The sequence below is a fragment of the Diorhabda carinulata genome, chromosome 4 (genome assembly GCF_026250575.1).
Source record: "Diorhabda carinulata isolate Delta chromosome 4, icDioCari1.1, whole genome shotgun sequence".
Classification (NCBI taxonomy): Eukaryota; Metazoa; Arthropoda; class Insecta; order Coleoptera; family Chrysomelidae; genus Diorhabda; species Diorhabda carinulata.
In genome coordinates, this window is record NC_079463.1 from 25,376,238 (window position 1) to 25,397,131 (window position 20,894).

General features: G+C 33.7%; 1 protein-coding gene across 1 annotated transcript in view; it reads right to left on the reverse strand.

Moving 5' to 3' along the window:
• The window catches only part of LOC130892519 (uncharacterized), a 28,910-nt gene that overhangs the window by 5,894 nt on the left and 2,122 nt on the right, over positions 1-20,894 (reverse strand). Inside the window, exons 2-12 of the mRNA XM_057797966.1 lie at positions 18,032-18,243; positions 17,696-17,899; positions 10,490-16,001; positions 9,308-9,481; positions 8,284-8,565; positions 6,633-6,806; positions 5,588-5,811; positions 5,127-5,402; positions 3,222-3,487; positions 2,164-2,226; positions 201-306 (exon numbers count right to left, since the gene is read on the reverse strand). Coding sequence (XP_057653949.1) covers positions 201-306; positions 2,164-2,226; positions 3,222-3,487; positions 5,127-5,402; positions 5,588-5,811; positions 6,633-6,806; positions 8,284-8,565; positions 9,308-9,481; positions 10,490-16,001; positions 17,696-17,899; positions 18,032-18,243 — 7,493 coding nt within the window. The remainder of the gene's footprint in view (positions 1-200; positions 307-2,163; positions 2,227-3,221; positions 3,488-5,126; positions 5,403-5,587; positions 5,812-6,632; positions 6,807-8,283; positions 8,566-9,307; positions 9,482-10,489; positions 16,002-17,695; positions 17,900-18,031; positions 18,244-20,894) is intronic.

A 20,894-nucleotide genomic window follows, 5' to 3' on the forward strand; every position in this document is an offset into this window, starting at 1 on the left:
TTCTTTGATTGAAGCGACTCTGTTGGGCTGATTCCTGTTCTATGTATACAAGCAGAGAAGATGGTCGTTCTTTTTTAATTTTAACAAATTAACTGTATTATGATATTTCAATTTCCTTTGAATATTCATTCCTGTAATATCTTTTTACAATATTTCTTTTATAAAATGAATTTCTATATAATATTAAAAAAAATACTCACGTCATTTGGATGCTGAGAAGACGGCTTTGAGTCGAAATCAGTTTGAAGACGCTTCATAGGCGTTGGAGTTGTTGTTTCATCATAAGATAATGTTTCAGATATCGTCCTGTATAAGAATTTTGAAAAAATATCGCTATACATTATTGTTAAACTTTGGGAATGTTTAGAATGATAAAGTACCAAAAATTAGTTGAAATATGAATAAGCTTTATATAGATATCAAACCTCACAATAGTCCTGATGATGTGCAGAAACTTTGCAATGCATAATTTGGGTCATAACCTACAGATTTTACTATGATAGTTACTGAATACCACGAATGATTCTCGAAGGTACAAAAATTGGTTTGTTTTGGTACAATTGGAACCAAAGAAGATACCCAACGGCTACACTAGAAAAGATCTTACATCTTCCACGTTTTCATTTATTATTGGTGAGAGGAATAGAAAAAAAATAAGTCACAATGCTTAGAAAAGAACTCATCAGGGATAAATCTTTATAGGATCTGAATCGGCTACAGAATAATAGACGAAACCCCAGAAAAGTACGTAGAAGCTGTTACAGATGAAGATAAAGAACTAATTTCCAATGTATCCTTCATAAATGTCATTTAATACAGGATGTTTAAATCAAAAAAAGTTTAATTACTTTAAGAACATCATATGTGACTGGAAATAATTGATGTTCATATGACAATGAAAAAAAATTCTGGAAAATGTCGCTGTTGTATACGTTTAACTAATTAGAAGGTTGCAATAATAACCCAAAAGGTATCTCTTGATAGATCAAACTATATAACAAAGTAAACTTGGGTCCAATATCTTGAAGAATTGTATAAAAAGAAGATACAGAAATTACAACTAACGAAATAGCTGAAATAGAAGAAAGAGATATAGAAACCGTATTAATGAAATTCCAGCCCCAGACGATATTCCAAATGAACTTCACAAAAGGAGACAAAAAGATACCTGCAAACTGCCGAGGCATAAACCTTGAAGTTAGTAACAAAGATCATGACAAACAAAATAAATGAGCTCACCACATTGAGCGATGAACAATAAGGCTTCAAATCAGGAAGATGTGATATTTGTCCTGCGACAAATAACCGAAAATCCAGTATGAAGTATAACAAACCGGCGTTCATGTGTTTTATAGACCTGGAAAAGGCGTTTTACCGAATACAACTGGTACACCTTCTCTACAACAAGCAAATACCAAAACATTCACCGAAGAAACAAAATTAATGGCATAACTACCAAAGAAATTTCTGTAAACAAAGAGATTCTCTCAGCCCCGTATTGTTGAAGATGATCTACGGAGATTACTACTCAAATTCAACACAACGGCAAAAAGTTTAAAAATGAAGACACCTGCAGCAAAACCGAAGTGCAAACTGGTTGTAGATGATGAAATTATTCAACAAGAGATGAAATTTAAATATTTAGAAATAGAAATATCAGGATATGGTGTTATCGAGGAAACCAACTTCAGCTTTCCTGAAAGATACGATCTTCTGTAATCGAGACCAAATCCCAACTCTTCAAGGAAACCAGACCAGTCATATCGAACACAAAGAGAATATTAGAAATTTCCGAAATGAGAAAAGTGCGTAAGATCGCTGGAAAAACACTTATTGTAAATCGATATTGGGAATAATAGCTACAGATAAGTCGCCTTTAGGGCGCCGAAGCTTTGGAATACCCACCAAGAGATGGAGCGACAAATTATCTAATTATCAAACGGCGGAGGATACTAGGAAAAACAAACAATTTGCTTACATTAAAGAAAGATGTATCTCTTTATATTATAATTCATTGTTCATTGTTCATTTAATGAATAAATTATTTTTTAAACATGAAACATAAAAAAATTTGGCATTGAAATACATCTTATCACCGAATTCTGTTGATTGCTTTTAAATTCTTTAATTAATTTTGATTATAACAAGAATTATTTTACTCACATTACTCTAGGTAACCAGGTTGAACCAGCGTCCATATTCCCTTCACTTTTTACATCTTCATCACTGAAACAGAACTTTGTATTACATAATCTTCTTTCAGCGCAACCTGATTTTCAAAAAAAACCTCGCTAGGAAGCATATTTACAATTTTTCGATAACTGAGTGGACTTTAATCACCGAAAGCTAGTGCAAGTCCAAATTAGCGTAAGAGTGTGAAAAAACTCAAGAACAAAGTCAATTACTTCATATTTTTACCAGATTCCTATTGTGATTTCTTAAGGTAATAAGCATGCCAGAAAATGATGATAAGCTTGACCTTTAGGTACAAAAATCTTCTCAGAGGTTCCTGGCGCAATAAACAGAAAACACGAGAATTTTGGAAAAAAATTTACTATTTTTATGATAAGAATCGTCAAGTTCCTCAAAACCAACATCACCTCTTCATTGTTGGAAAATCTTCGACCACTGAGTCATATTTTCAGTTCTGCAAGCAGAAAATAATCAGGGGACTGAATCTGGCGAATAGGGGCATGAGGTAGCAATACAAACTTTGATTAATTAATTTTTGTTCATTGCAATAACGGATGTGTGAGCTGGTGCACTTGATGGAATAACCTTATCTTCTTAGCCAAATGCGACCGTTTTTATTTGATTTCTTCCTTCAAACTTTGCGTAATACTCGCCGTTCAAACCGTCGCCTTGAACATGAATGCAGATGGAACGGTCTTTGCCTTCTTTGGAAACGGTTCTCTCTTTTCAGTCCATTGGTTGGACTGTTCTTTTGTTGTTAATGGACGCAAAATTCAGCTTTAAACCTATGTAACTACCGCCATTTCTAGGTCAGGCCAGGTACTTCTGGTACCATCTTCGTATCTCGGAGGAACAGTGCTAATAATTTGGGAAGTATAACATAAAAACCTCCAGAAAATTAGCCTCTTTTGGGAGGAGTCTACGTTTAATGGAAGCAAAATAGTGAATTGCGAAGCTAAGAATAAAAAATCTTTTTAGGTTAAGTTAGGTTAGGTGCTAATAGAATGTACCAAATTTTGTCTACTTACATTAATGATTGTCTCAACGTGTTGAATTGTGATCTCGTACCAGTACTGGATAATAAATCTGCACTAATTTTTTGAATAAGTGTAGCATTTTCGCTTCTATCAGCTTCTGTACCGCAAGTTGTACCTAAAGTACCCATATTATTGACAACTGTTGCTGAAACTTCAAAACCAGCTGAAATTAGTGCTCCTGAAGTTTTTCTGGAGTTTGTTTTATCTTCGCTGAGTAATTCACTGGGAACGTTACTGAATTGCTGGATACGCTCCGACTGAAAAGAAAACACTGATCATTATCACAATGTTGATGTATTTACATTGAAATAAAATTTTTCCTTTTATCAATTTCTCAAATAAATCTTGTTGGTTTGTACTATATCGAGCCCAATAACTAAAACGCTCTCGTTTCTTCTTTGGTCAATTTTTTCTGCTGGTGATGCTTTTAATGAAAAGAGTCCTTCTAAACGACTTGTTTCGCGAATTACTCATTTTCCATGTTGTAAAAGACAAGCCAAACCATTGCAAACGGTGCGAAGAATATAATATCAATTAATTGCAGTACAAAGTAATTAACGAAATAGTTAACAATGAATTAATAGATAAAAACTTGTTACTCACATTTTTGTGATTGTACAAGGTTATTTTCTACAAGTTTTTATCAAACTTATGCATGTACTAAGTATGTGGGAAAGTATCGGGTTTGCAAAATGGCGCTCGAACAAGCTAGACAGTGTTGCCATACTAACTAAAAATTAATTGTCTACTAAGAAATAAACACACCAGAGCCATCTATCTAGAAAATGTTCTGTTTGATAAACGAAACTCTTTATATTCAAAGTCACTTCGTTTTACTATACCTAGTCAACGTTTCTAATGATGAGAACCTTTGCTAATATTGAAACTACTTTTTAAGTGTTTCATAAGTGGTTCAATTTTGATATAAGGAATATCGATACGAATTGGGTTGAAAAAAATACAGAGAAAAAAGGAAAGCGCTTGTTTTTGTTGGTTATAATTTAAAGTCACTAACTTCGTTAAAGGAGATTAATGTGGACTAGGTTTTTTTTGGAACGCAAATTCCAAATTCAGAACATTATATTCAAACTCAGCGTCATCCATAACGTATTTCTTCATAATTTCCGATTTATAACATAACTGTACTTTTGATCAAAACTTTCTACGCCACACCCTGTACAGTTCATAAATTTATTATTTTGGTGACAGTTTCAGGAAAATCCATATAGATCGAGTATAAAAGCATCCACTACATTCAAAATTGATCATAAATCGATAGTAAACATATTAAAAGACAATAAAATGCGTTTTTACAAAACGATACCAATTAAGGCGATTTTGATAAGGGTTCTTATTTTTGTAAGCGAATAGATAAAAATATAAACCAATTAGAACACGTTTTGCCTTCTGATGCCTGTATTTTTTCTTTTAACCTTTAAGAGAATAAAAAACTAAGTTAGGGACTTAGTTTAGGTTAGATTACGTTAGGTTAGGTTAGATTACGTTAGGTTAGGTTAGATTACGTTAGGTTAGGTTACGTTAGGTTAGATTACGTTAGGTTAGATTACGTTAGGTTAGGTTAGATTACGTTAGGTTACGTTAGGTTAGATTACGTTAGGTTACGTTAGGTTAGATTATGTTAGGTTACGCTAGGTTACGTTAGGTTACGTTAGGTTACTTTAGGTTACGTTAGGTTATGTTAGGTTAGGTTAGACAGGGATTGTTATAAACCATATGATCTGCTCCTTTTGCATTGAAGGAAATTATTAGGAACCACTTCAAAATTATGTAAATTTATATCTCGATCTAGAGAAACTCCAGTGAATGAAACATAGCGAGGATTTCAATTGTAACTAATCTATGGAAAAATTTACGTAGTTATATTTATATAATTACCTGATTTGGAGAAGGTCCGGCGTCTAATAAGCTCAGAAGTTTTGCTTCATTAGTAATCGAGGGAACTGAAGGTTTACGTACATCGAAACTGGTATAATTTGATAATGGAGATGTCGGCGGAGCTGGATGGTACTTTGCTCGAGGAATCATCACCGTTAAAGATCTATCTTTTTGTTCGGCGGATGTGATGTTATGATTCGTAGTTGTGGGTTCGATGCGTTCGGCTACCTTTAAGGAAACTTTCGATATTTTCCTTTGGGGAGCAGCCTTCTGTTTCTACAAACAAAAAACCAAGTTCCAAATAGGAGATTTGCAACGTTTTACTGAAGTAATAAGGCGTCTGTTTGTCTACAACCCTATACGATTAAAAATTGAAAAACCGCATTCAAAATTTCGTACAATCTTAACGAATAATTAATACTAATTCGAGCGCTGAAAATTTATCATTCCAAGTTACTTACTTTCACATATCGCGACGTATCCGATTTATTATCCTCTTCTGAACTCGTATCTTGGATCATAGCTCTTCTATCAAGGGTATTTCTCCTACCGGAATTACCCTGAGGTAAGAAATTGATTCCACCAGGAACTTCAACATGTCTACCTCTCACGCATGTAAGTATAATGCAAGTTAGTAATAATCCCAATAATAATGTACCAAGTGTTACTAAAGCTATCAATATAACTAAAAATAAGAAAAAACAAAGATTATCACCATTAATTAATAGAAGTTATGGTGCTTCATTTAATAGCTTGAAGCCTACAATAACAAAGAAATATCTGATTTAATGAAATTGTAGATATTCATCCGTGAATCCGATGTGACTGACCAAAGAGGAAGCTCTTGGGTTCCACATGGTTTTCACTATATAACAGTAGCATGCTTCAATCAACGTCCAGCTCAGTAATTGTCAAAATGACGTTTTGTGTTATATGCTTTGTTAAATCCGAGTCTGTGAATTTCATCGTAGCAAATATGGTGTTGATTCTCCAACAGCACACAGCTTAAGAAGATGGTATAAGCCTAATTGATCTGTAAAGACAAATCCTGTTGTGTCCAATGATGACGTGGAGCAATGTTTGTACCCCCTTCCTCCGAATAAAATTACTGAAAATGTTTCGAAAGTGTTTTGTAGAGTCGTTGAATATTTGCCCATGATGATCGATTTTCGAGTTATCGCGCTGTTACCTTATTCACCAGATTTGTATCTCTGCGATTTTTTCCTCTTTTTGAAACTCAAGAATTCACTTTTTAAAACGTGCCTTGAGTCTATTGAAGCCATGAAAATTAATTAGGTTAAGATACTGACGGTGATTCCAGTCTTGGCTTACAACAAGCGTATGGAAAATTGGATGAAGCATTGACGTGAAGCATATTTTGAAGATAATAATGAAGATTTGTTTCAGAATACGTAGAAATGTTCTATAATACGTTATCCTCACTTTTTATGTACTTTTTCTCGTAGGTTTTCATTCTTATAGTTTTGATAATTGAAAATAACTCACCTTTGAGATTAATATGACAATATTGTCCAGTATACCATTGGAAGCAATCGCAGAATGTATCTTCAGCTCCTGCGGTGTAACAAGTACCATGATAGTTACATGTTTCACAACCCACTTGATCCGCTGAACATATTCTTCCAGGATATAGCATATTTTCCGACAAATCCGAATAACCTACAAAGAAAAATAAATATAAGTGAGCGAAATGAATTTAATTGAGCAGTGTGTCAATTTGTAGTTCAGTTTTCCTGAAAAAAAAATGATTCGATGTGCAATAGTCCAAAGGAGTGCAAAATGGGGTTACCCCATCCTGAATGAATTCATATTTTTAGATGGTGTTTACTTATAAGGGTTCTACTAACAGGCAGAGCTAGCCAATCGAAAGCGGGTGCTAAAGCTATAATCCAAGGTTCTCTTCAGTTCAATGTTTCACGAACCACGCTAGATAAATACGTAGAAAACGTTCCCCAGCTATACCTTTGTCAAAAACATTGAGGTTATAAGACTATTTTGCAGAAGATCTAGAAGACACGCCAATCAATTTGAAGACCATAAAAGAATTGTTATTTGGACTAATCATGAGAGAATGCTATGGGGCTTGTCTTCGAATGGCGATCACTAAAGTAACAAAAAGTGCTGGAAGATACTGGATATAAGGATTCATTAAGCCTCATCCAGAATTTACTTTAAGAAAGCTAGAAGTAACTTTAGGAACGCGAGCTAGTGGATTCAACATAGTTTTTGTGACAGGATTTTTTGTACTTCTTGAAGAATTAATTGAGAAAAATCACTTAACACCGGAGAAGATATATGTAGAGGAAAATGGGGTAACGGTGAATCACTAAGGAAAGCATAAACCTTTTCTTCTCCACTCGCAAGTCCAGAAACTATTTTTGCGTTTTCACAATATTAACAGTGACGAAAAGGAAAAACTGCAGTTCTGACGCAATTAATTGACTTTATTATTAATTGAATTAAGTGATTGATAAAGGGAATTCTACTAGTTATAAAAGGTAATGAGTTAATCAAATTCCTCAAAGTGAATCAAAATTATTATTTAAGGAAGTAAATAGAGCAGTGCTAGTATTGGTAACTTTGAAAGCAGGTAGTGTATGAAACATCATGAAGAACCATCGAAAGGAATGTCATGTTTATACGAATAGTCATTCCAGTGAAGTGATCCGGTTATAAATTTGTGATGTTATTCATATTTCGTCAAAATACCAACTGATATTTTGAAAATATCCTAACCTCACTTGAGTGTCTCCGATTTTAATCGTTAAATTGATCTATTTAGTCTAAAAAGCGATGATCGAATAAAAAAAATTCCCATGGAGTCGAATTTCACTCGAGATCCTGATTCCCAGGAATCTGCATCGATCCTATGTGTGTAAAAACAGTTACTAAAGGTCGAAGGTCAAAAATTTCAAATGATATATTGAAAGTTGAGTTAGAATTCATCAATATTGATCTTAAGTCACCATATAGGAGCGTTTGTAAAAATTATTTGGTCAAAGAAAAGATTTATGACATACTAATATTTTTATTCTTCAAAAACATTTGTTTCAGTATATATAAAAAATATAAAAATAATATTTGAAGGGTATTTGGTATATTTCTGATCCTTGTAAAGAAAAAATATTTTCCTTACCTTCCTTACAACTACAAGAGTACGTTCCTTTCAGGTTAAAACAGTGTGCGTTTTCTGAACAGTCGTGGAAATTTGTATTTGAACACTCGTTAAAGTCATTAGCTTCTAGCTCGATTCTAGGGCTGGCGAAAATGTCGGTACCGCCTAAACTCAAGCTGTTGTTCAAGAGATACTTCTTGAATATATCTTCTAAACGATTTTGTTCTACATTTTCGGAAAGTTGTAGATAAAATTTGCTTACGATTCCTTCGTCGGCAGGTTCGAATGCGTGAACTTTAATACCTAGAGAATAAAAATCGCAAATTAGTTATAAATTTAATTACAAATTTTGTCCAGTAAACTAGTTTCACTTCATTATTAATAAGCGTGAACCAGAAATCAATGATCAGTTTTAACTTGAAACTATAGTCGAGTTTCCAACTGGAAAATTACTTGAAAGGAAAATCTATTTCAATAGAAAGAAACGATATTGTAGAATTTACCAGAGGACTATAGAAAAAATGAGAAACCAAAGAAGAAATATATTTTATTTAAATGAAACACGAATCAACGAGGGACATTTTCCAAATAAATTTAGTAAAGATGAAACTGTTTGATGTCGAATACAGACTTTTTCAAATAATTCATATACTGGTTTAAATCCACCATCAAAGAAAAGGCGCAGAATGATAAAATAATAAACATCTTCGTCAAAACTGTAGAATATTAATGGATAATGCAAGTTATTACTCGAAATTTTTAGAAAAGTTACCCATAACAAAGTAGTTGGAAAAATATTTACTTAGAGAACGTTTTAGTTGTGTATTACATCATCCAATAAGTGGTGTGACTGACACACAGATGGCGCATTGCCAACTGCATATGACGTTTATGAAGTACCAGCTTTAGTCAGAAAAAAGTGACAGCCATTTAATTGAAGCTACTTTTATTATTTTAAAAATAATAGATTTAAAACAATGGGTTTTATCCTACCTACGATTTTTTTGGGCTTCTAAAATTATCGCCCCCGGTTTGTAATACTTACCGTGAGAGATATCTCTCAGATCAGATTGCATTACCATCCTGTCCAAAGCTTCGTTAGTAGCTTGAACAAATTTGTAGTGTTCTGTGGAATTTGGATCCTTCAAGTCATCATAGAAGTGGAGATGGTCTTTTCCAATTCGTCCTAAAGTTACCTGGACGTCATACGTGTAGGTCGCTATTGAATTAATATATTTACTTTGAGTTTCAAAAAAATGAAAAAACATAGTTTATTGTTTAAATTTTCATTGTCTTTAATATCAATTATTGACGTAATACATAAAACTAAGGTCACCTTGTGATCTGATGTTATTAATGAAGCATATTTCGCTGGTGATGAAGATTTTTTTAACTTGATACGACGAAAAACTTGTTTGGGGTATGTGAATAAAATGCCAATAAAGAAAGAAATGTTCATAATATCTTATCGCCTTTTCAAGAAAATCCAGTCATTCTACTAATTTTTTACAGTACTGTAGGGTTATGATTTAGTTCTTGTTGTCTGGGGTATTATTTAGAAACAGCCAGTAGGTTAGATAAAAAGTTTTTATCAACATAAACGGCAAATATATAAAGTTCAATGAAATAGTGGACTTAAGCGATCCGTCGTCTTTACGTCTTTCAAGTCTTTAAAACGAAATAACGTTTTTTCCGGAAGCCGTACGTCTTTCAGATTCACAGATTATCTTTAAACAATCAAAGCTCAAGTCTTTTGAGCATCTCCTCAACTTTTACGTCTTTAAACAAATGAGACGTCTTATTTGGAAGCCGTACGTCTTTCGGATTCACAGATTGTCTTACAACAATCGATGATCAAATCTTCTGAGCATCTTCTCAACTTTTAATTCTTTAAACAAATAAGACTTTTTCTCTGGAAACCGTACTACGTCGTAGTATGACTATTATTGCGCACCTAACCGCAGATTGCGATATCTGCGACGCGTTTTGTAAGTTGATGACAGTAAAATTTTTATATTGTTTTTTTGATAATGGTCCGGGTGGGATGTATGTACAGAAATACATATTATACGGGGTCGAAATATCGATGTCAAAAAAAAGTTGAAGTGAGTCGATAACTTTATATTGCGGAACAGAGGACTAAAATTCCTTGTCAACAAGATGCCACACGACCTACTAGTACAAGAAATATAATAATAATTGTTATAAATAAAAATATTTTACTTACGCAAACAAGGTCTATCCGGAAACATTCTAGCAAATCCGGGTCTACACGTACATCTCGAAACACCATTTATCTTCTGACATAATTCGTTTCTCGAAGCCTTACACTCAATCTCGCACCCTTCGAGTACTTCCTCTTTCTTATCTTCCTGGTGATCGATCAATATCCCGCTCAAAAAAATATTGTTATCTCTATTTGTCGTAATCATCTCGTCTCTTTCTTGTGTCTCATAACTTGGTACTTTAACGATATTTTTCGTGTTCTTATCCGTCATTACAACCAAAATCGATTCGTTCTCTTCAGCTGGTATACGATTTCGGTTATCATCTTTGGTGATGGGCGGATCCGTTTCATGAATTATGAAATCCTCAAGATTTTCCTCGGAATTTTCTTCTGTAACCGTGTTATTGAAAATCGGTGATGAAATAGTAGGTTTAACTTTAATAGGGGGATACTGACTACCATATATATCGTAAGGGTATAAAGAACTAGCTTGTTTAATAGTAGTCGTTACAGTTTCTATTATATTAGTCGGTTTTACTAGAGTATGAACTTCTGTTACTGTATCGATTATAGTTGTTTTTTCGGTTTCAGTTACTAATATTGTTAAAGTTGAAGGAGTCATACCGAGTGATTTTACAACAGTAGTTTTTGTTATAGTCACAGTAGCTGTTTTAGTATGAGTAATATATCTAGTAGGTACTGTTATTTTACTTCTAGTTTCATTGTAGATTGTTTTTATCGTAGAAGGAAGCGGTGTTGTAGATTCTAATTTGATATCGTTTCCGGTATTATGAATTTCTGATGTTATTACATCAAATTTAATATTCGTTCCTTCATTTAAACTAATCGTACTATTATCTAAACTATGAATTATATTCCGATTTTCTTCACTAGTTGATGGTTGTTCTGATGAAGATATTGTTGTAGTAGATGAAGAATAATTTGTATTTATGTTAACATTAACATCTTTATTAGTTACAGTTGGACTAATTATAGTTTTCGGTGTGGTTTTAGGTGATTGTTTAATAATATTTGAAGTAGACGTAGAAGTATAACCTGTATAAACAGGTCGTCTTCTTTTAGTCGTAGTTATTGAAGTTTTATAATTCGATTTTCTTGTAGGATGTTCGAGGGTTAATAATTTATATACCTCAGTTGTAGTAGATGCCGTTTTATTACTAGAAACATCTTTTTCCATAGAATATTTCGATGTAGAGGTAATCGGTTGTTGTGAATTAAAAGATGTCAAAGGAGGAGGAATCATACCGAATACATCTTCATCAGTTTGAAGTGGTGGAGGTACCATTACTACCGATATTTTTGGCACTGGTTCTTGAGGTTTCGTACTGGTAGAATTATTAAAATATTCGGGAATTAATGGCGGTGGTTTCAATATTTCCATGTCAGTTAATGGTCTGACGGTTGTTTTATGATCTACGGCGATGGATGTTTGTGTTGGTTTACTAGTGAACGGTCTTCTTGTTGGACGTTTATAGATCGTATTTTTAGGTACTATCGCTTCTTTTTTAATTATTTCATTGAACGAAATTGTTTTAGAAGGTAACCCAGAGAATGGTTTTTCAGTTTGAGTCCCACGATTTTTATTGTTTGTACTAGCCATCGATATTATCGGTGGTCTGTTTCTGTTGTTAAATAATTTAACTTTATCTATAGGTAAAGATGTTACTGAAGGTCGAGGATTGTAAACTGTAGGTCTAGTTTCTTGTTTATAAGTACTAACAGGATTTGATGTAGTAGAATATTGCGAATTGTATTCTTTAAATATATTTATTGGTAATGATGTTATTTCTGGTCGATTTTTTTTAAATATATTGATTGATTTCGATGTAGTAGTGGGATTATTTTGAAAAACATTTTCATTGAATTTACCAATCGGTAGAGAAGTTACCTTAGGTCGATTATTTTCAGTAAATTCATTAATCGGTCTCGAAGTAACGGTAGTATGATTATAACTTTCTTTAAAAGTATTTATAGGTAGAGAAGTTACAGAAGGTCGATCTCTATTATCTCCATTATCTTTATTAAAGAATTTATGTTTCGATTCTTCTTTTTCATTTATAAATATAAGCACTGGTTTCTTTTCTGGTTTATATGGTGAGACGATTTCATGCGAACCAACACCATGAAGGTTAATTCTATCAAAATCGGGAAAAAGTATTTTTTCAGTAGTTAATTTTTGTTTGGCAGTAATATTCTCATATGAAGTTTTATTTTCGTAATTTAATTTTGTTATTTTTGACGTATTTTCATCAAATTTTGGTTTTGTTTCTCGAAAAATAGGAATTCTTTTCGTAGTTGTAGCTTGTAATTTAACAATTTCATAGGGTAGTTCACCAGGACGTAGTGGTCTAGTATTGGATTCTTCAATAACTTCGTCATCTTCATTTTCCAAATCATCAACTTTATGATTATCATAATTATCATATTCATGTGGTGCTTTTATTTGTTGGTGATTATTAATTGGTGGTACATGCACTTCGAGTATTGGATAAGAAGGTTTAAAATTCTCCGGAAGTTTATAAGAATTTTGATTAAACAAATTATTTATTTGTATTTTTTGCGTTGTAGGAGGTAACATAATCTCAGAAATGTCGGTTTTTTGATTCTTCGAACCATATTGATGTGGTCTTGGTATATTATTATATATTTTTGAAGGTGTTTGATATTTATGATCCTGAATACTAGTCGATAGTTTGATCGAATTATCAACAATACCTTCTTGATTATAAACAGGTCTAGGATAAGTGAGAGCAGGTTTTCTGGCAATATTAAACTTATTTTTATCATTCTGATTCTCACTTAAATCATCATACGGTTTTTTGATAAGATTCGGAAATGTATTTTCATGATTTATAACATGAGCGTCGAAATCAATTCCGCTGTGTATAACACCAAATGATACAGGAGGTATACTAACCTCTTGATTTTCGCGTACATTAAAATTTCCGATCTTAGTAGGTTTTATATGAATATTTTGATTATTACTACCTATTGAATCGTGTCTAATTAATTGATTTTCTACTTTGATTACCCCATTAACTCGTTTTTGATTTGGTAAATCTGGTTGATAAACTGAAGGTGATATGTAAGGACGATCTTTACCATCCGCTATCGAATAATCTTGTAGAGGATACGGAGATGGATCATTGAAATATTGACCGTTTTTGTGAGGTTCAGTAGATCCGCCATAAATTAAAGCTGTTGTTCTGTTGTATGGTATATTAACAAAAGCAATTTGACTTGGTTGTATGTTGACTAGAAGTGGTTGTCCAGTGGATCTTTCGATAACTTCTGGTAACATTATAGGCTCATTATTGATTACGGATGGTTTTATATTGATGTTGTTTAATTTAGTTCCTCTCAATATTTCTTCTTGTAGACGGAACGGAATATCGTGATGATTATGTGGTAGATACTCATGGTTATTTGAACGTTCTGGAACATTATTTTTTATGACTTTATTAAAAGTTGCTTCCTGATTAATGTTATAAGCATGTACTAACCGGTTGTTACTTGCGTGTTGTTCTTGATGTTGATAACGAACAGGTTCATATTTTTTCTCATTTTTAACATAATTTTGAACATTTTTCGATATCTCATTACCCTTTATCGGTATAATATATTCCGAATTTTGTATTGGAGGCGGCGGCTTTAAATATTCTTCTTGATGGTGGTACTGATGAGGTTTTTCAAAGTTATTAGTTATCGGAATTCTCTTGTATTCGTGATTTTTCTTATGCCAAATATTTTCATGCATAGGTGGGGGTTGTAGTTCGACCGTTATGTCATTTTCGCCGATTGTATTTGTGAGAGGTATGGGGGGTATTCTCGGACCCACCCTTCCGGGTTTTCCAACGATTACATCGGAGTTAGTGGTGATTATTTCACCGGGAGATATTGGTATTCCGTGAGTCATTAAAGAACTTCCGTGTATTTCGGGAGTTTTTTTATTTGGAGGTGGATCTACCCAGTCGAAACTAGCGATATTTTGACTTTCGGCTATTTCAAAATCATCCCCTAAACCTCTAACTGGAATATAAATAGGAGATCTATTTTGTACATCTACCAAATGAACTGGGTCTTTATTTTCACTTATTTGATTAGTGTTTTTGTTAATAACTTTTTTAGTTGCATCTAGATTATCTTTTTTTGTGTTAGCAGTAATGTTTATATCATTTCTTCTGTTTGATTTTAGATTAGTCGTAAGAAATCCTGCCATAGAATTAAGAAGGGGTGCAATAGCTTGAAGACTATCTATATTTATAGAACCCAATCCTAGTAAATCATTTTTTGGTGGTTTAATATCTTTAATTTTATTATCAACTTGTGGTTTCGTTTTTAGTGAGTCCACATTATTTTTCTTCGTTTTGGTAGGTATAATAGTAGGAGTTTGAGATTTAGTTTTACTTTTTGTGGATCTTTTACTTTTCTGTACACCTTTTGAAGATTTAATCGTTTGTGAAGAAGTTTTGATATCTGTTGTTTTTTTTAATACTGGTGTGGGATTAAATTGAGCAAAGGGATCGTCGTCTACGAAAACAATTGTAGAACCGGTGATAATATTTGAAGTAGATTTATCTGGAACATTATTATCTTCTTTGATCATTTTTAAAGTATCTGGCATGTGGGTTTTTTCGATAGGCATCACTTTCGTAGGGTTAATTTGGTCTTCAGGATTATTAGCTATAGCTGTGATTTCGAAAGTTTCTCCGTTGTATAAAGTTATAGTTTTCACTATAGTGTTAATACCGTCTTCGATTGCATTTTTAATTTGATACAAATTTGATTTATCCAACAAACTTAAATCGATTGTTTCGGATATTACGTTTTCAACGACACTTGTTTCAGAATTAACGATCGTCGCTTCATTTTCTTCTTGTAACAAAGTTGTGAAATATGTAAAAGTTGTTAAATAAGATTTAGTGGTGAATATTTGAAAGTTATTCACTTGGTGATTATTACTTTGTATATCGTAATTGCTCGTAGTTTTTGGACTGAGATATAATTTTTCTGTAACTATATCAGTAGAGACAGATGTGTTTGTATAAACTACAGGCGAATTATCTTTTTGTACAGTATTGTAGTACGTATAAGTCACGAGGTATGTCTTGACTACATCTGTAGTTATATACGCGGAATCTAAATTGTTCTTATCAAGTGCAATGTAAGATGTCATTACAGAAGTGGCTCTTGGTGGAACACTTTCAGTTATAACGACTTGTGTTACCACTTCGTTTGTTCTTATTACTGAAGTTTTGTTGCCTTCGTACGATGTTTTTTCTAGACCAATCGTGCTATAATAAGTATTCGTATCTTTCATCGCGGATTCCGTACTGTGTACTTTTTTTAAAAGTGAAAGATAATCATCTGGAGCTGTAACTGTATTAGTTACTGTATGTTTCGAAGACACCACTAAGGGCTGATCCCCGTCAAGAATTGTATTCAGATAAGTGTATGTGGTATGGAATACTCCTACGGACAATTTGGGATTCTGAAAAGATAATCAAAATTTAAAAAATATTGTATTCAAGAAGATTTATTGATAAAACAAAATAGGAAATATCCATGTAGTTTAAATTCACTTATAGTCGTAATATCCTGGATCAATCCAAGTTATCTCAACGTAGCTAGGTACGAACGCAGACATAGGAAAGTTTGGTAGTGAAGCAACAACTAAAGAGAACAAATAATGAACGTAGCAAACGCAATTCAACTGAAGTGGTATGCAAACGCAGGTCAAGGAAGTGAACCTTGAAGAGGTTTATCTTAAAGAGACAGGGATTCAGTTTGGTTGGTGGTTTCATGCGAAAATTCGGTCGATGATCCAATAATGTGAAGCAACAACTAAAGAGAACAAAGAATGAACGTAGCAAACGCAACTCAACTGAACTGGAATGCTAACGCAGGTCAAGGAACTGAATCTTGTAGAGGTTTATCTTAAAGATACAGGGATTCAGTTTGGTTGGTGAAGTGGTATGCAAACGCAGGTCAAGGAAGTGAACCTTGGAGAGGTTTATCTTAAAGAGACAGGGATTCAGTTTGGTTGGTGAAGTGGTATGCAAACGCAGGTCAAGGAAGTGAACCTTGGAGAGGTTTATCTTAAAGAGACAGGGATTCAGTTTGGTTGGTGGTTTCACGCGAAAATTCGGTCGATGATCCAATATCGTGAAGCAACAACTAAAGAGAAAAAAGAATGAACGTAGCAAACGCAATTCAACTGAACTGGAATGCAAACGCAGGTCAAGGAAGTGAACCTTGGAGAGGTTTATCTTAAAGAGACAGGGATTCAGTTTGGTTGGTGGTTTCACGCGAAAATTCGGTCGATGATCCAGTATCGTGAAGCAACAACTAAAGAGAACAAAGAATGAACGTAGCAAACGCAACTCAACTGAACTGGAATGCAAACGCAGGTCAAGGAAGTGAACCTTGGAGAGGTTTATCTTAAAGAGACAGGGATTCAGTTTGGTTGGTGGTTTCACGCGAAAATTAGGTCGATGATCCAGTATCGTGAAGCAACAACTAAAGAGAACAAAGAATGAACGTAGCAAACGCAACTCAACTGAACTGGAATGCAAACGCAGGTCAAGGAAGTGAACCTTGGAGAGGTTTATCTTAAAGAGACAGGGATTCAGTTTGGTTGGTGGTTTCACGCGAAAATTCGGTCGATGATCCAGTATCGTGAAGCAACAACTAAAGAGAACAAAGAATGAACGTAGCAAACGCAACTCAACTGAACTGGAATGCAAACGCAGGTCAAGGAAGTGAACCTTGGAGAGGTTTATCTTAAAGAGACAGGGATTCAGTTTGGTTGGTGGTTTCACGCGAAAATTCGGTCGATGATCCAGTATCGTGAAGCAACAACTAAAGAGAACAAAGAATGAACGTAGCAAACGTAATTCAACTGAACTGGAATGCAAACGCAGGTTAAGGAACTGAATCTTGTAGAGGTTTATCTTAAAGAGACAGGGATTCAGTTTGGTTGGTGGTTTCATGCGAAAATTCGGTCGATGATCCAATAATGTGAAGCAACAACTAAAGAGAACAAAGAATGAACGTAGCAAACGCAATTTAACTGAAGTGGTATGCAAACGCGGGTCAAGGAACTGAACCTTGGAGAGGTTTAACTTAAAAAGACAGACAAATACTGATTGAGTGATAAAATAAAAATGTGACCATCTGTCATACCTGTGTGACGGTAACTCCCATCGCTGGGGTCGGCAAAATTTTTCCAGTATTCCTTTCTTCTGTAGCTATATTCGAAACGACTTGTTCGTGGCTGGATACTGTAGTTGTGCTGCCTTCCAAGAAAGTAGTCAGATACGTGAATGTCGTTAAGCATGTTTTAGTTATAAATTGATTCGGGTACATTGTCGTTGATAAACCGTTTACCTAAAATTTAAAAAAAAAATCATTGTTTGTTCACTCAATACCGAATAAATTTAGCTGACATATCTTTGAATAGATCAATCAACTAGGCGCAAACAATGAATGAATTTTCGATTGATGATTTATAATACTTACTTTTGATGTATCTTGAGGTATCAGCATAACCACGTTTTCAGTTAAAGTACTTGGTTTTAACGTTATGGGTTTGTATGTACCCGAGGTGAGAAATCTTTTGAAATCCTTTTCGCCAGGAATAGTTTTATCTCCAGCTACAATTACTTCTACACCATTGGACATGATCCTCGTGGCAAGATTCCTGGCTTCGTCAAAATTCTGGATTTTTTTATCTGTTCAAAAAATATTTCAAATACATTATCATCTATATTGTCGTTATTAACTGTTTGATTGTTACCCAATTTAAAGTTATTTAAAAAGCTTATCTACTTCATTGTTAGAAAAATTCAAACAATTTTAACTTGGTCTACAAAAAAAAATAACGTCTTGTATTCAACATTCTTAAAAAGACAACTAAACTTATAAATCATTAGAAAATATCCACAAGTTACATTTCATCGTGGAGTTCCTATATGTGATAGTATGTACAACACCATTTTAGCTCATTAAAACATGTCATGGAATTTAACTCAAGATACGAGGATGGTCCCAGTAGTACCTGCCCTGACCTATAGGTGCCACTGTATTAGAAAGTACAAAATCTATACTGCATAAGTTTCAAGTTTGAAGATGCCACGTTGTTTAGTATCTGTTTGACAGCCATCTGGGTGAGACTCATTCATTTTCAACAGTAAAATATTGAAGACCAGCATCGCAATGGTCGACCAAATGAAGTGACGACTGTTGAAGACAACCCACAAATTGGTACTAGGTGATCGTCGCAATGGAACGAAAACAGCCTCGTGTTGATGTTCCCGGGTGTTTGGCAATGTTTTAGAGAAATAAAGCCGAATTTTATGCCTAAGGATAAAACGTTGGTTCATCACTTCATACTCAAAACAATAGAATAAAGAGGAAGACCGCCTTTAAAGAAAGCAAAAACCGTTCCATCTGCAAGCAAGGTTATGGCACCAGTTTTTTTGGATGTACGTGGGATAATTTTCATTTACTATCGATGCGAATTTATTGCAACTTTTGAACAAAGAAATCAAGCAAAAACAGCTGCATTCGGCTAAGAACAAAATGTTGTTTCATCAAGACAATACACCAGCTCACACATTATTGCAATGGTCAAAATGATTGAGCTGAAGTTTGAATTGCTACCTTACACACTCTATTCAGAACTCTCGGATTATTTTCTACTCCCAGACTTGAAATAATGGCAAGGATTTTCCAACAATGAAGGGTATCGAACTTATTGAACATCGCTGGACCATCCTCGTACTTCCAAAAAAATTATAAACGACAAATTGTAGAATTTGTCGTTGTATTTTGGATATTACTCGTATTAGTAGTTCTTCTGTCTGTATTAATAGTGATTAATCTGTTTTGAAAAACTTCATGCAGGCGCCAAGTTGTAATAGGAAAATTGAAAGAGGGAATATTTTTTGGCCCACAGATACGTGAAGTTATAAGAGATCCTCAGTTGGAAAGGCTTTTATCTGTCGATGGAAAACACTGCTTGGAAGTCGTTCAAAAAGAGTTTGCAGGAAAACCAGCGAGATATTATTTAATGTAGACTTGGGCTCTCTCCTATAGCTGTCACAATTCCTGCCGCAACATTGCTCAATATAAGCTCAATACAATCCATTAACATTGACAACACTGTATAAAAAGTTAGAGATAGAAATTGAAAGCTTAATAGTGAATTTTTCGGAAAGTACGATTTCCAATTCAAAACTTGATACATGAGTGTTGTTCCAGGGCATAGATTAAAAGTTTAGTTTTATACATTTTGCAGTTGAAAACTAGGAAAAATCAGCTTTTTACAACAAATAGAATTAAATTATAATACAGATACATATTTACAGATAATTTGTTAAATTGGAAATAGAAGAAAAATATGTTTTTCAACATAGAAATAATCATTAAGCTCTTTACAAAAAAGGTGTTCGAATTGATTTTCCAGAACAGAATAATAAATTTGACCCCATCTTTTTTTAAAATATATTTTAGCGCATATAAATCGTTTCCTACTGATTATCATACTAACAGAAAACTTGGATGACGACAAAACTTCTTAATAAATGGATTTTAACTGTTATGGAAGACATCAATCGACCAAAGCGGAATATTTCACTCTTTTTAGATAATTCTACTCTCCACAACAGTCCTCCTACATCGTCCAATCTACTTCTTTTCGTCAAATATACATTCCAAATTGCAACCATTGGACCAAGGGATCATCCATAATTTTTCCAAATTGCAACCATTTGACCAAGGAATCATCCATATTTTTTCAAATTGCAACCACTGGACCAAGGGATCATCCATAATTTTTAAATGTTCTGTGGTAAAGCAATTGCTAAGCTAGTTTTAGTGTCTTTCGACAAGTAGCGCATATAACGGTTCTGACAGCTATTTTTCTAATTGACAAGACGCTGTAACACCCCAAACGATTTCTCACTGCTTCAAAAAGCTACTTTCATAAAAGAAAATCAGAAAAATCTTCGAAAAATTACGGATGATGAAAAGCTAGCAATAAAACCACTACCTGCTGTCTCAGGTTCAATAACCGATGGCGAAATTTTATCTGCCACAGATACAAATGACGAAATCAACGACGAATATAAATTTTATGAAGTACCAACTATCAAAAACTATGTGTAGAATTTCATGACATTTCGATTGATCAGAAAAAAGTAACAGCCATTTAAGTGAAGCTACTTTTGATTTTCAAAAAAATGGATTCAAAACAATTTTGTGTTAACTAACCATAGCTTTTTGATGAGAAAAAATACTGTACAATGTCAGCAATGTCACCTGTCAAAGGTGTTATCCGAACTCTGCTCCATCGAAAAGAACCATTTTTTAATGGTTTGCT